Below are 16,890 nucleotides of genomic sequence, written 5' to 3' on the forward strand. Positions count from 1 at the left end.
TTTTTAGATTTTATTCTACATGTTGATATACTTGAAATACTAGTACATATCCTTGGGGTAAACTTAAAGGAAGACTTATAACGTCATGTTGTGATATAGGCTAATATATGGTAGGAGGACCACCTTTTGATTTCGTGAAAACTTGCATTCATCTCAATGATCATTCTCTAAAGTTTGCAGAATTACACCGAGCCTGGCTACAGTCAGGGCCCTACTCTTGGCTTTAAAACAAAACAAAAGAAGATAAGACAAATACAATCTTTCCCGTTTAAAAAATGCACTATAGAATAAGATCTTGAAATCTTTGATTTGAATAAATAGGTGAAGGCTAATTAGGACGTGTGAAAAAAATGCAAGATTAGAAGATGCATATTTTAAGTCAGTAGTCTCATTTAAATAGATGTAGCTAAGGACCATTTTTGCTTTTGCCCTGCCCAGCACTGCCCTTTGGTGCACTGCATTTCCTTTGTTCCTGTCGTGTGGGGTGCAAAACCCATACCTTGTCAACTCTAGCCATGTGATTGAAACATCACAAGGCCCGCATCCCTTGTCATACAGATCGCTCTAGAGGTTGATACGTTATTTAGACGTGGCTGATACAAGTTATCCTAGGTTGTTTCTATTGTGGGATCTTGAGGAAAAGGTATTGGTGTTGGAAGGAAGTAAATTGGATGCAAGGAATAGCAGAGAACATAAAGCCAGTCAGCAATCAGAGGACATGAGAGCCACAGGGAGCAGATCATAGCTGCTTTGTGTCCAGTGCTGGTGGAACACAGAGCTGCCCAGTATTCCTCCCAAACATCCCTCTTTATTCTAACTGCTTAGTTTAAGTTGCAGAAGTCCTATCTAGTAAAATAGACAGGAATTCTGAATGAATGTGATATTTGCATGTGAATGGGCTCCTTCTACTGATATCTTTCCTTAAATAGGTCATGGCTTCCTACAGACATCTTTATTTACACAAAATTTGGACTTCACTGATAAAGAAAAGATGAAATGTACTTTTGTGAATACGCCTAAATCCTGAATGAACAACATCAACATTACTAGATCTGGGCAGCACAAATGTTTATCAATTTACATAGTGTCTGTAACCTCGCTTGGGCCCTGGATCCAAATTATTATGTTGAATTCTTTTCTCTACTTTTCAAATCAAGTTCATGGGCCTACTCTATGCCCTTGAAATCAGATTTCGCAGCCCTCTTGGCTTTCCTCCAAAACGTCTCAATGTTTCACAAGCCATCCTTGTTTTCAATTCATCCTTCTCCATCCACTGTGTAAATAGGTGGACCTGCGTACTCAGGAGAAGCCGAACGCATTTGGTTGTTATTAGAGGAAGGATAGCTGCCTCACACATGCAAAACATTAAAGAAATCTTACAAATGTTTGAGCGATGTTTTTTCTGTTGTTGTTGTTGTCAGAGGCTGTGGGGCATTTAACCACATCCTGCCAGGCACACTTGAGCTTCTCTCTGTATTTCCAGGTATCGTTTTAGGCTAATAAAACAAACAAGCACACTATTTTAATTTTCTTTTCCCAGCATTTTTATTCGTTTACTTAAATGGAACATGCTATACACTGTTCAGCCTTTCAGAAGGTGGGAGGAGGGGGGGGGATTCTATATTGTCACCAGGAGTCCAGCACTCAGATAGACACACATTTGTGGCTGATGTACCTTGACGTTGTGTGGGGGTGTGTGGGAGAGCTCCCGAAATAATGATGCTTTTAAAAATATATGTACAATATTCAGGGTGGGAACTGCTTTTCCTTCATTAGCACGATTCAGCTGCAAAAGGGGTCCAGTATTCTGTCTCCATATCGGGCAAAGATGCCATTTTTAAATGCAGGAGAATCTCAATACTCCTTATCAGACTCTCTGTGCTCCTGTCTCTCTGTGTGTGTGCCTGTGTGTGTATTTTGGGGGGAGAAGGAAGGGAGATGTTTTCTATTTTTGGCTTCTGCCAGCTCTGATACATTTTGCCAGAAGCTGTTATAGTGTTTTGAGTTCTATAATGACGACTGCTTACACGGTCTCCTTGGTAATCTAAACGGTTGTGTGAAACACGAGTCCAGCTTGTGCCCTATTTGCTGTTGCCGTGGTCATCTAATACTGTATTTGTCTCATCCAACATTTAATTTGGGCTGTGGGTGGTCCATCTTCGTATGTCAGGTGCAATTATTATTGTAAAATAAAAGAACCAAGACAATCTAGTTCTGATAGGAATGCATTACACTACAGCTTGCAGACTCAGTTACCAATTATATAAATGTGAGCATCTAGATTCCAACCACAAAACTTAACTTTTTTTTTTTAAGCATCCCATTTGTTAAAAAAGCAAGTTAGAAGCCAGGTACCATGAAACGCAATGTTAACCATAGCCTATTCACTGTCTCAAATGCATTTCTTTTGAAATACCAACTTTTTTTAAAAAAAATGAGAAAAAAAATAAGACCTTTTATAAGATTACTTTATGGGAGAGTTTCTTAAGAAAGCTAATTGTTAAATAACAGATTAAATGGAAGTGCTGGTTAAACATTGACACAATTAAGGTATAAGAAAAAGTCACAAAAACACCCGCCTTTCTAGAAGTTAAACTTTAGTAAAGAGACACATTTAGTGAGCCTTTTTCTTGTACCAAAATACCATGTCCAAACAATAAAGTAAACAGGCCTTTTTAAAACAAGAAGTATGAAGGCAAAACTGCAGCATCAACACACTCTTATAGTTATCACTTGAAATAGTTAGAACAAATAGTCTTTTTCTACATTTTTTAAAATCACTACAGACACTGCAAATAAGGCTTAAGTATTTATTTAGTGGAGTACAATGTGTGTTGTCTGGTACACTCTTATGTCCTGTTTCCTATACCTGCTCTACCAGAATGAGTTTCGATATGGTTACATTATGGAACCTTCCAAAGCTCTTTGAATTTACAGAGAAGATGTTTTATTTGGTTTTGTAGAGACTAGATTATACAGCTTGAACAGGTTGTTCAGTATATGGTTACACATATACCAGGATATATTTGCTCAGATTAAGCCTCTGGGAGACTTGCACTTCGTACCAAATTCCTCAAGAGTTCCTTTGAGGGAGATGCACAACAGGGACTTATAAAGGGCACTTACTTACGAAGACAGCCTCTTCCTCGCCTACCACTACTGCAAGTGGCAGACAATCGTTAGTCAAAAATGAGGCTAGGCCACTAAGGTGTATTTAACAAACAATTTTCCTTCTTTATATATCCTTGGAGACCCACTGATGTATCGGAAGGGAAACATTTAGCCTTCTGGTCTATTTCTCAGGAAAGAAAGCCTTAGCAGTGATACATGTTTGTAAATGATGGCAGACATCTGTCACTCATGCCATGCCCCAGCAATGTCATGGGGGGGGGGGGTTGATGGTTGTCATTGCAGAGGTGCAGATGAAATCAACCAATCGCCCATGGGTGCACTCACACTGCTCCTCCCGTGCCATCTCCTGCTCTCGAAGTGTTTGCCAAGTTCTGAAATCACTTTGTCATGAACATGCATGTGGTGTGCTGAAGAAAAAGCAAAGGCCAATCAGAGGGCAGCTGCTGAGGACACTCTTTAAAACCCCGAAAGATATTTAACATCCTATTAAATAAATAACTTAGAAGGAAATAGAAAGGGATGAAGGCAGAATGCACAAGCATACCATACTATTTGCTTTGTTAGGACAGTTTTACACTAACACGTGTACATCTTTTAACCCTACCCAATGCTCCACGATGCCACGCCCAAAGCTCCTTTGGTTGTGCACAGAACATGACCCAAGTGCTTTCCAGTAAATGCTTGCATGTCTTCCTGCTCATTGAATCACTCGGCTGGAATGAGCAACGAAAGTCTTTGACATGAGTTCATATTCCATAAATAACTTCTCTGAAGATCATTCAACAGATTGTTCCATGTCCTTTAAGTTCTATCTCAGAGGTTAAAAAACAAAACACAAAAACAAACATAAACAAAAACTTAACCAAAAAAAAACCCCCAGCCACAATGTTGTTCATTTAGGAGTAACTTCTATTCCACTTGATCCGCCTCTATCTGGATTATAAGGCATGACACAGAACTAACGAAAGGAACATCATACATCAGCAGTGTGTACAAAAGCCTTTACAGACTTCCTTTCTGTCAAGCAAGCAGACGCCTGCCATGCGTCTTTGCCTGTCGAGCCGCTGTGTTCATGAACTATACCCACTCTTCCTGGCCAAAGAGTCTTCGGTTCCATGGCACCCACAAGCACTGGCCGCCTCTATGAGTGCACCACCATTGGAAGGAAATGAGCGGAGGTGTTTTTCCTTCGAGTTTTCTGTCCTCTCCTGGGAGCTCCTTTTCCATTCAACGCCACGTACATCTGTCTCCCATTGTGCTGCCAGTTGAAGGATGCGTAGGTGTTGTATCCATTTTCCTCGATCCTCTCCTTCAGCTTACAGTCATTGTTAAATTCTTTCTGCAAAGAAAAACCCCAAATCTCTTATTCTTATGTTAATGTACTTGGTTCCCTTGGCCTGGAGCCAGCTGTAGAACCCCAATTTCGGGGGTTTGTGTGCTGTTGACATTTGTAGGCAAGGTGTGTACTTAATAACACAAATTCAACAGCAGAGGGTAAAACTCATAACTCATAACTACAAAGCAGATTCTACGTGTGAAGACAGATTATTTACTTAATCGATCATCATAGACACATACTGAGACCCTTTTACAAAGCAGGCATGCCTTGAATATGACGTGGTTTAAGTGTCTAGAATGATTATCCTGAAATAGACATTCCACTAACAACATTTGTGATGAGTCAATGATCAAGAATAGTGTTATTATTTCTTCGACCCCCTCCCCCTCAAGAGTAATGACTAGGGTGCCTCATGGGTAAAATTGAATTATAAGAAAAAGGTAGGTTTTTCAAGTTTTTAAACTTTACTTACCTATAAATCCACAATAAACACACCCACAATGATGAGAAAGAACTTCTCATAATATTTCTAGATAACCATGTGGCCAGGGGAGAAATGAGTGTGCTTTTCTCTCTTCTAAACACCAGATTTCTCACTTTTGTAGAATTATTTACAATTGTCCATTATTTGGAATTTTGATAGGTTTTATTTTGAGATTTAGGAAATCTAGGACGTGGAACGCTTTACTTTGTGAATTACCATATCAAAGAAATTATAAATATGGTGCCTAGCACTGGCAATGTTGTATAACCCTGAAGACTTTGATCTTGGAAAATTCCACTCTATAGCTATAGTGCTTTGGCTTTGTTTCAAGTGACCATGTGTTTCTGAGGGGATCTTTTGGGACAAGGATTGATGTCTTATTCATTCCATAAATCCAGGATCTCACTCTGGAGTTAATAATGAAGGGGAGGTGCCTCACTAATTTCTAGACCCTGGCTTCAAAAATGTCCTTCTTTCCTTATACCCCAACTAACACAGTCAAGAAGTTAAGACTAGGGGCTTTTGCTCTCCTGGTTCTACCTTCTCCATCCAAACCAATGGCAATATAGGCATCTTTCAGTTGAGAGGTCTACTGGGCAGTTCAAATAGTTTCACCTCAGTACTTTTTTGAAATTTCTACTTAATTTATAACTCTTGAACATCTGTATATTTAAACATCCAGGTTTCTGTGGGCTAGTGAATATTAGCAGAATCATCATAAATAGTTAGTTTATGTTAATGTGGTTAGTTTAAGCTTTGTTACCTGGAATTAATTTATCCTATGTGCTTCTCTTCTATAAAGTAACATTTAAATATGGTTTTCAAAGCAGATATGATTTTTTACATGCATAATTACATTCATTTCACTAAATGGGGTGCAGTTTAGAGACTGGGAGGATAGAGAAAGTTTTGGAAAATTTTATATTTTAAAGAGGCTGTGTAGAAAAGTAATTTTTTCTCCTCACAAAAATGTTATACAACAATTGTTCTTAAAGTGAGGTACACCTGTAGCAGACTCCTCATCTCAGGCTTTTTTAATATTTAGACTGTAGCTCACATGCTATATCAGATTCTCCACAGGAGGCCTCAGGAATCTATTATTTATAGCATTTAGGTAAATCGTGTTAACATGTTTTTTTTTGTTGTTGTTGTTTTGTTTTGTTTTTTTTGTGTTTTTTTTTTTAAATCTAGGCTAGAGCAAGATCTTAAAGTAGAGACTGAGTTTAGAAAAATGTTTTGAATTTCTTTTTTTTACATTTTACCCCTCAATCTAAACTCATATTAGCTGGCTTTATAGCATTGGTTTTGACTGAGTGTGCATATTAGTAGCTCTTTAAGGAATATACATACACTTGGTCCTCTTACCCAGCAATTCTGCTAATAGTACATTAAGGAGAGACCTGAGCACATTCATTGAAAAGAAAAAGAAAAAAATGCCTCGAAGATGAGTATGCTGTTTGAATAGAAAACCTTTCTCAAATACTCTATTACTCTTCTAGGCTCATTTGTAGAGCAACATATATTGGAAATTTTCAAGTAAAATTTCTTTGACTCCCCCAACCTCACCCAAGGGTATAGACCCAACATGTGTCTGACTTTCCAATCATAAGTGGACCTGATATGAATGAAATACAAGGCTGTTCTATCCCCAGACCAATTATGGAATCAAGTTCCAATGATTCTCAAATTGTGGTTCCCAAACCACTAGCATCAGGAGCACCCGTGACCTTGTTAAAAGGGCAAATTCTTAGATCCTACGCAGACGTACTAAATCAGAAAATCTGCGAGTGTGTTTTCATAAGCCCAGTGATTTGAACACATGGTCAAGTTTGAGAGCTACTGGCACTCCCATCTTTATGTTCATTAACAAAAGAAGTTTATATAAACATTTTAAAGTAACATTTCCTGATTCTGGCTATGGGGCACCAGGATGTACATAATCAAAGCACCGGCTGGAAACCAGGTCCATAATGGAGTTAATCACTCTTGTCTGGGTAGACAAAATTCTGGAGTTGATTGCATGGCATACAAAATGATAATTTTTTTTATATGTCTCCCCATTTCAGATATTAACAGAATACAAAACGCCCAAGTCTCTATTCCATCTCCAGCTCTAACACATACACATTATATGGTTTTCTACTCAAGATTTTTGTTCTCATTGATCCTTTCTAAGTTGTCTGCAGTGCCCGCGCCAGTTTGACCAGATGCTTTCGTGAGAGTCTGACTGGTGAGCAATCCAGAACACTGGCTGATGGATACCAGCATCAGCCTGTGTGGTAGGCTAATGGGTGAACAACAGAGGAGATTATAGAGTTGGAAGAGCTACCCTGTCAGCCAAACTGTGCTGAGCAGCCCACTGTGGCTCTATTTACTAGCAATGGAACGATAACAAAGCTATTCAAGGTCTTTGGGAAGCAGTCCAAAACTGTGGTACTAATTTACTGCAGTGAATTTTGAAAATAAAAGCAGAATACTTACTGAGCCATAGAGTCTCCCCTTCTTGTTCATGGCTAAATAATAGTTGCTGTTAATGGCTTTGACTGCAACAACTCCGATTTCAACTGAAGTTATCTTCAGGATACCTGAAACATACAATCACAAAAGGCTACATTACAACGAGTCACATAAATTCATTTGAGAGAAAGAAAAACGAGAAAAAATGACTGAGTTTATTTTTGATAGTTCTAAATCAAATTTCTTTTTTAAAATTGGAAATAAAATGCCAACTTCTTTCAATGTGCCTAAAAACCCAGAAGCTGTATAAAAACAGGTAGTAGTTCTTTAAAAGAATTCCCTGTATTTTACTCTGAGCATATGGGGAAATATTGTTTTAATTAAAATGCTTCCTTTGCTAACTCTGCATTTTCAACCCCATAAATATTGAAACAACTCTACTCATCTTAGTCTGGATTTCACAAAAACTTATCAGAGCACACATCTGTATTATGGTATTAAATTAAATCTGTAGCATATGTCAGTAATATGTCAGATTTGCCTCAATCTGTAAAAACAGTGGTAAACTATTTCTTCTTTGTAGGACAGTTAGATAAACTAAATCTTTTGGCTACATGTAACTGATAAATTGATCTTTGGCAAATGTGTTGACATTTTGAGGTACAGGGTGACTAATCCCACACCCACATTATCTTTAACACAGCAGGATCACGACTCTGGTTTGGGAGGAAATCCATCAGCATTTTTTAAAGTTTTCTTTATTTTTCTGGAAAGAATAAAAAAAATTAAGTTGTCTGTGTTTATTTTTTTATAGTTTATTTTTGTTTTGTTTTGTCTTGTTTTCTGGAAAGAGTGAAAAACGAAGGGAATTCGTAACTGATAGATGAGACCTTTTTCTTCTAATATACGAGTTTCGGTTGGTGCATCAAAAGATACTTTTATCTGAAAAGTTTCTTAGAGAAAAGGCATTTGATAGTCCGGGTTAAGTAGGCCTTGGGCACTCACTACTTCTTATGTTATGACTCTTGGGAAAGCTTTCTCAGGGTAGAAAGCTGCACTGTGATGATCAGACGCCTATGGATCCAGAGCGGCTGGGTCTGAATCCTGGCTTCGCATTTCCTGGGCTATGACTGTAGCAGATGTCCCTGAACTGCCTGGCATCACAATTTCATTTGTAAAATGGGAAACCTAAGAGTAGCTCCCTCATAGTCCTGTTGTGAGGATTAAAGCAGAGATACATATGAAATAATTAAAACTTGCTTAGAGCTTAGTGACTTCTTAATTATAATTAGAGGGAAGTTTTCCTCTAAGAGTTCTAGATCTTGGAACTTCTTTCTGAACAGAACACACAAATTCCTACTGACTTAGCCCATACAATCTGGAAGTTGATCATATGTTATTGTTCATCATATATTCCTTAGCATAAGAAATACCATCCTGAATAGGATTGATAAACTGTGTATTTATACTCTTCCCAGTAGGAAAGAGTGGCTTGTTTTCAAGAAATGAAAGGCTGCCTTTCTTTCACACATTGATGAGCCATGTGGAGGTCAATAGACATGCTTTCATCCCCCCATGCAAAGTTGGCATAACCAGAAAGACTTGTGCCAGAACTGCATGTCAGGGACCATTCTGTTTAGGTATCCTGAAGGAAGCCTCCGGCCTGACACAGCACACTCTCTCATTATTAGAGCAAGATAGATTTTTATTGGCAAACCCAAACTAAGGAAAGATGATGAAGGATGAAGGAGATGTTTAACATCTATTTTCTTTACGCTGGTAGTTCCCTTAAGGTATGAACTCCTACACACACATGCATTTACACATTGTAAGACATACTTTTTTTTGCAGTTTATTTCTTTAGTTCTCATAACAATCCTACAAGGAGGTATTGCTATTTTCAGTTGCAGATGAAAAAAATGGAGGATACTGAGGTTGTATAACTCACATCTAAGGTCATAAAACAACACAGGCCAGGAATGATGGATCAAACATTTGAATCTTGGCTTTTAGAATATCTTGCTCAGAATCTCTGACTATTTTGCCTCTACATCATATCTCCTTTCTCTTTCATGTTTTAGGAATCTTGTTGGAAAACCATCTGACAAAATGACTCATCAAGATAATTTAACAGGAATACCACAGAGAACATGTCTGATTTTAAGAAATAGAAATCTAATGGACTTTATGTCATAAGCAGAAGATATGGAGCAAGGCAGATGCTAGGAATCTTGGACAAAATATTTAGGCTGCTATTTACTTTGCCTGCTCAAGAGAAAATGTAAACACTGCCAGTAAATTGCAAGGTGTTCCCTATGTATGTATGATTTTGTAACTGGAAACTGTTAGAATGGAAAGGAATGAAGGATGATTTTAGTAAAGACTTTAAGGTGGGATTAAGCTATAGTAACAGACTAAGTTGGGAACAGAAAACATATTGTGATATAAATATTACTAAATCCTTGACTGGTTATTTTGAGAGTGTATTGCACATGGTAGATCATAGTTAGCTTGGAAATCTGTGGGTTTCATTCTGCTTTGCACAAAATAGGAACTCAATATTCAAGAAATTCATCAATCAATTAACCACTTATCCTACTCTATGACTAGTTAGAACTATCCTGGAAAGGTTCAGACTACTTCAAAATAGAAAGAGGGAAGATGTAGGTGATGTAAGATTCATTCAAATTCAGAAAATAATTTTTTGGATACATCATATGTCAGTAAGTCATAATTTGATAATCTTGTGGGCGATGGACAATGACTGCCTTTGTTACAATATCTGTGAATGTGAGAGTGATTTTCTGAGAAACTCAAGTCCAGAGGACTTCTCTATTTTTCATAAAGAATCTCTCAAGTGTTCTCTGTTCTTTGATGAGCATGATCAAGTTTGCCTATACAAGTATTTTTGGAAAAGAGCAATAGAATTTTGTTTGACAATTTTTTGATTAATAACTTACAGTTTTGTATGTGTATGCCTTGATATAAATTTAAATGCCAATTAAAGGACAGCATCCTTGGAGAAATTAAGGGAACAGCATACAGAATCTCTCTGTATTTCCCACAACTGATGTGAATCTACAGTTATCTTAAAAATAAACTTATAAAAAAGCACTGTTTTGTCCCTAAAAGAAACTAGCACCTGAAAATTATATCATCAACAGAAAGAAAATAAATTATATTTCCTATTCATATAATTTAGATATTTTATAAATTTAGACATTCTAATAGTTAAATTCTGTTATTTACATTAAGTTGTAACCACATCAGTTTTGCTATCTCTCAAAAGATGAATACGATAGGTGGAATTGTAAATCAGTTTAAGGGCTTTTGAACAATTTCATACATAGGAGGACCTATGAGGAAAAGGACTCCCTTTTAGGAAATGATAAAAAGTCAAGTTGTGGCTTTCCTCTTACAAAGTCTATGTTTTATTGGGAATATAAGACAAATGCAGAGACAATTCCAGTAAAACATATGAAGTGATAGTGAGTACTTAAATGAAAAACAAGGGAGAAAAAGATAAAGGCAGTTCATACTAGTTGAGGTTCCAAGGCAGACCAACTATGGGAAATGAAACCTGAACTGAGTTAAGAGATAACCAAGGAAAAGGGGAAGACATAAGCAAAAACATTATGGTGAACAATATGGTGTTTTCAGAGACAAAATTATAAGTTTTGTTTATCAATTAGAGTAAAAGGAACAAGGCAGAAGTTGTAAGAAGTAAAGTTAGGAAGTTAAGTCAGACTTAAGTTATCAAGAATCTTGTATGGAATTTAGGCAAATAGGAAGTATTTTACATAAAACATATAACTTTTTAAAGAACATATTAGAAAAACCCAACATTTATCAAATCCTTTTTAGTAAATAATAGCAATCTGTATAGTTTATTCTGAATTATATTTGAAATCCTAACTAGCAAAGCTTGATAATCAACATTACAAAGTGATTGTGACATCAATCAGCTCCTATTAATGGGCAAATTATACCTAATGATGCATCATCACTATAGCAATGGGAAGGATTTTGTAAACTGTTCCAAATGGAAATAACCTAATAGTTGTAATTTTCATGTAAGTCATCTTTTCTTTGAAATTGCAGGGCGTGCTATGTTTTGATGAATGCTTGAGTAATAAATCTAAGGCGGTGGACATTCACAAGTATCTTTCCTAGCTTATGATTTTTATTTCTGACCCATTTTCTCCCCAGCAAGTCATTGAACCAAGATGATTTGGGCTATTAGGATAAACAAGCTATTGTACCGAATAGTAAATTTCTCCTTAAGTATTTTTTTCATGGACACAACAGGAGAAAGTAAAAGACAAATAAAACTTTAATAAAATGGATAGATGGGGAAGGTAGATGTAAACAATAAATGCAAAGTCCTATTAATCTTTTTTTAGGAAACAGAATATGAAGAGAAGAAGGAATTCTAAAGATGATTGAGTACAAATGTGCAAGGTTTGTGTTGGCTCTCACTCTGGAGGGGGCATAGACAAACAACACACAGTCTTTATATTCAAGGAGTTTTAAAGCTGAGTAGGATAATGACACAAAAAGCTAAAGTATTGTAATTGCAATAAAAAATATAGTTAGTGCTATATCAGAGGGAAAAATGTACTGTTATGGCTTTAAGTAGCAAAGAAGTCATCCTAAAAAAGATGTTGGTATTTGAAGTGAGCCTTTCATGAGTAGGATTTTAATAGGTGGGGATTTCTAAGGTTGAGGGGAATATTCTGGGCAGAGAAAAGTAAATGAGTAAAAACAGGCACAAGGAGGGAAGAGAGCTCAGCATATGCATGAACAACAGTTGACTTTACCACCAACTGCTCTGAGTGGGGCCACTATCCGTAAAAGTGATGGCTCTACTCTGTTGAGTAACAGAGGTGCTTTCTTGTTACTTTTTTTTGAAAAAGGAATCTACTTTTCAAAAAATCAGTTGTGAAACTTGGAAGCAGCTCAATAGATGCCAAAACCTCACGAATTCAGAATCAGTCACGTCTGTTATTTTTCTCTAAACTTTTTAACTCAAAATAGATTATAATGCTATATAGTCAATGTGCTGAAATATATCATGGTTAGTAAAATGCAATACACAGATTCTAACATCTCTAAATTAATTCCCCTCTCATAGTTTCTTAAAAAGATTGGTTATATTCTAATATAGAAAAACCCATTGAGCTCCTTGCACTTGTCTCATTTACATTATATGCCTCAGAGAGTGTGTGGCCAAACCGAAGAGTGTGGGGCTACAAGGCTCCCAATGTGATCTTCCTTCAGAATCACTGTTTGTCTTATCTCTTGGAACCACAATTGCAGTGGTCTTTGGTTATTTATTTAAAAACAGTGCATAATTCATAATACGTATTCATATATATTTACTGAATAAATAAATGAATCAATGAGTGGTCTAATGACTGGCTGAGTACAAGAAAACTGGGTATTTATTAAATACAGGCTTTTTGCTCTTGTCACTAGAATCGTATTTGTAAAACCTTGAGATGCATTAATATCTCCACATCCAATGAAAATGAAACCAAAGTAAAAGGAAATGTCAACATGTTTCATGCTTCAAAGGAAAACTCAAGGAATTACAAAATATAAATATTTAAAAATTATTTCTAGGGAAATTCTTATAATCTGAAATTCCTTTAAATTTTCTAAATAAGAGGTGTATGGCTCTGCAACTATTTATTATTAAATTGTGAGGAAAAGATTCTCAAACATGGATCAAAAAGGTTATCTAGGGTGTGAGGTCTCCAGTCAAGGCAACATTCTGGGTGAAGAAAGTACTATTTGGCCTAGCCTAGTGGCTCAGTGGATGAGTGCTGATCTATGAATCATATGGTGAAGATTTAATTCCTGGTCAGGGCACATATCGGGCTGCAGGCTTCATCCCCAGTAGGATGCGTGCAGGAGGTGGCTGATTGATGTCTCTCATCGCTGATATTTCTATCTCTCCCTCTCCCTTCCTCTCTGAAACCAATAAAATGTATATTTTTTAAAAAGCCCCATTTGGAGTAAATTGAATTTAATGACAGTAGTAGCACAGAAATCAAGAACTGACCCAGTGTGGCTCTTATGTTTCATAGGCTTTCGTGTCTCAGTTAACAGTCACAGTGATATCAGGTAAATATTATGTTCTTAAAATGTTGACACTGAGCCTTGGAGAAACTAAGTGAATTGCTGAACACATACTCACTGCATAGTATAAATTTGGTGTTTGGATCCAAAGCCCATTCTCTTTCCAGTACATCGAGGGCTTTGCTAAATAAACTTGAAGATAGCAATATGACAAAAGCAATGCTAAAGAAAGTTTTATCTTCTTTAAATACTTTTCTCCTTATTATAGCAAACACTTGATTTTTAGATTTCAAAAGTATTTTAGAGAAACATATAGTTTTGTCAACACAAAGGGATTAACTTTTACTTAGTTTAATTTTCTAGGTAACTAAAGTATGATAGATCTTACACTTTAAGTTCCAAATTACTTTTTAATAAAGTTCACTCATTTTTTTGTTCACATGTAGAGATGATAATCAAAATTCACTGCTTTTCTTTTTTTAAAAAATATATCTTATTGATTTTTTTTACAGAGAGGAAGAGATAGGGATAGTTAGAGACATCAATGATAAAGAATCATCAATCAGCTGCCTCTTGCACACCCCCTTCTAGGGCTGTGCCCGCAACCAAGGTACATGTCCTTGACTAAAATCAAACCTGGGACCCTTCAGTCCGCAGGCCAACGTTCTTTCCACTGAGCCAAATCGGTTTTAGCTCACTGCTTTTCTTGAGGACTCAGTATCATCATCAAAATTAGGTCTGATGACTTTCCTGTGAAAGTAGAATGCTCTCAGGAGCGGATACATTAACATATAATCTTGCTAGAATTGAGTCAAAATATGGGAAAATTTTGGTTATATTCTTTTCTGAATACAGGACATGAGGTTTTTTGTTTGTTTGTTTGTTTTTTGTAGCAATCCTAATATCTCCTTTGTAGAGTTTCTTGGATATATTCCAAGAGTGGACATCTATGCAAATGTGATGTTAAACTCCAGGAGAAACATAAAAATATCTAGCTTTATGTCTCACACCAACTGTATTAGTTTTATGATAAAGCAAATGTAATTTTTTATGTCTCGCACCAACTGTATCATGTTTATGATAAAGCAAATGTAATTTTTCCTTTTGTAAAAATTATAATAGATCATTTGCAAATGCTTAAATTTGCTTCATAAATACTGGTATTGAAAAAATTAAACAACAATGATTTTTTTCAGCTGGTAGTTAATTCATTGACACCCTTGAATTTGTTAAAAACATGATTCTACTCATGGTTCTTGACAGTAAAATTCTACTTTAGGTTTTAGGAAGTCCAGTAGATTCTGGGCCTACATGATCATGGCTAGATAAACACATAGTTTTCAATATCTAAATAATTTCCATCATAATAATTAGACATAATTTCAAATAACAAATGTTTTCATCTTTCTTTAATGCAAAACAGAACTAAATTAAATGTAGCCTCAAAAACACTATGTGAGCTGTTGGACTCCTACCTCCCAAACACACAGCATGCAAAGGACCTTCCTGAATGCTGTGCTTAGACACTTGCTGGACTTTAGCTTGGCTTCCATCTGAACCAAGCTGTGTCACTAAATGTACCCTGTGGGCCCTCCCCTCCCCCCTCCTCCCCATCCTAATGCGGAGCTCTACTTGAGAAAATTAAATGATACCAAACTGCAAATTGTGCATTGTGGCAACCCCCCTTGCCAAACCATCTCCAGTGATCCTCCATTACCCCATTCTGTAAGTTTTCATTTCCACATAGCCTCTAGTCAGTTTCTTTTGTCCCAGCCTTTTCAATTCCCCATAATCCCTCTTGGCTCCCTACCTATTCTTCCTTAAAATTTTTAGCCACCTCTTTCTTAGATGAGTTGAGCTCCGTGAATACTGCAGTCTCTCTCCGTCACTGCAGTAGTCTGAACAAAATCTGCTTTGGCCCTGGAACAAGCATGTGGTGCTGGGTTTGGGTTTGACAAATGTAATTGTCAAGCACAGTGGCAAATTCTAAAACTTTTCTCAAATTGAGCTCATAAAAGATGGTGGAGATGCTGGAGCAGAAAACTACCACTGAATACCTGGGTAGCATGTGCCCAGTAAAATATTCCACAAGTGGAGCATGCAAAAAAAGAAAGAAAGAAAATGGGAAGGAAAAGACCTGGCTGGGGGCGAACAGAACTATAGGATAACAGAACTAGAACTATGTATATCTTAGCTTAAGGACCCCACACACTTTAAAGCTATATAGGATTGCCTATATGCTTGATTCAACAGTTTCAAAAACTTCATCTAGATCTAGCTTAACTGTCTAGGAAGAGTGTCAAAATGTACCTAGCTAACTTTCGTATTGCCTACATATTTCCCTGTTTCATTTCTGTTCACTCTACTGCCCCATGTCTGTTTGTCTCTCTTCCTCCCCTCTCTTTCTTGGCTTACATCTCAGCTCTGCTATTTAACTACCTGTGTCACCTTGGTTAAGTCCCTTATACTCCTGGAATCCTAGTTCTCACATCTCAGTTCTGCTACTTAACTAGTTGGGTCACCTTGGAAAAGTCCATTATTTTCTCAGAGTTTTTGTTTCCTTGGGCTAATTGCCTGTAGCTCACAGGATTGTTCAGAATCTCAGTTGTGGAAATTGAACAGGTATTTACTGTCTGCTGAATCAGGAATGCTGGAAAGTTAATCAGTCTTTTATACCAGTGGTTCTCAAACTTGAGCATGTGTAAGAATCATCTGGAAGGTGCCAGATAATCTGACTTTTCAGCAATTTCCCAGGCTGTGATGATTCTGCTGGTCCAAGGACCACACACTGTTCTATAAACTATGACTCAGAGATACAGCAGGCCTTTGATATAAAAAAGTATTGACAGAAACATGTGCAGAGAAGCAGAGCCACAAACAGGAATAGACACAAATAATTGTAGCAGCTTAACATCAAAGAAAATTTTGTAAAAAATGTGCAAAGAAGTACTGGGTTTTGTCCTGCTTGTTTTTGATAACGTGGGACTTTTAACCTCTGCATAATTGTGATATATGGACTTGGAATTTGTTTACAAATATACTACGTTGTTGTCTATAGTCAGTTTTTTTCAGACTTGCAATGAGATTATTATCAGACTCTTTATTGTTTTCTACTTAATAAGAGTGTAGAAGTATTGGTGGAAACCTATTGCCTTCAACTACTCCTTGAAGTAACTTATAGACATTCTTATAGGACTAATTGTGTTGATAATCCAGGAATTACAAGTCTATAAGGCCCCCTTAGTGCTATTTTCAGGCCAAGAAATTGCTATAAACCAGTAGGGATTCACTTGATCACCTACCCTCCACCCAAAATTAAAGGCATATGCTTGCTTCAGAATGATCTCACCAGCTTTGAAAGGAGGATACCAGAGTGGGCTAATCATTAATGTAT

The 16,890-nt window shown here is 36.7% G+C and overlaps 1 protein-coding gene across 1 annotated transcript in view; it reads right to left on the bottom strand.

The window, feature by feature from the left end:
• Positions 1-782: 782 nt before the first annotated feature.
• The window catches only part of FGF10 (fibroblast growth factor 10), a 75,021-nt gene continuing 58,913 nt past the window's right edge, over positions 783-16,890 (bottom strand). The window contains exons 2-3 of the mRNA XM_036410413.2: positions 7,437-7,540; positions 783-4,471 (exon numbers count right to left, since the gene is read on the bottom strand). Of these exons, the coding sequence (XP_036266306.1) occupies positions 4,274-4,471; positions 7,437-7,540 (302 nt within the window). The 3' untranslated portion in view covers positions 783-4,273. The remainder of the gene's footprint in view (positions 4,472-7,436; positions 7,541-16,890) is intronic.

The sequence above is a fragment of the Pipistrellus kuhlii genome, unplaced genomic scaffold (assembly GCF_014108245.1).
Source record: "Pipistrellus kuhlii isolate mPipKuh1 unplaced genomic scaffold, mPipKuh1.p scaffold_m20_p_4, whole genome shotgun sequence".
In the NCBI taxonomy this organism is placed as follows: Eukaryota; Metazoa; Chordata; class Mammalia; order Chiroptera; family Vespertilionidae; genus Pipistrellus; species Pipistrellus kuhlii.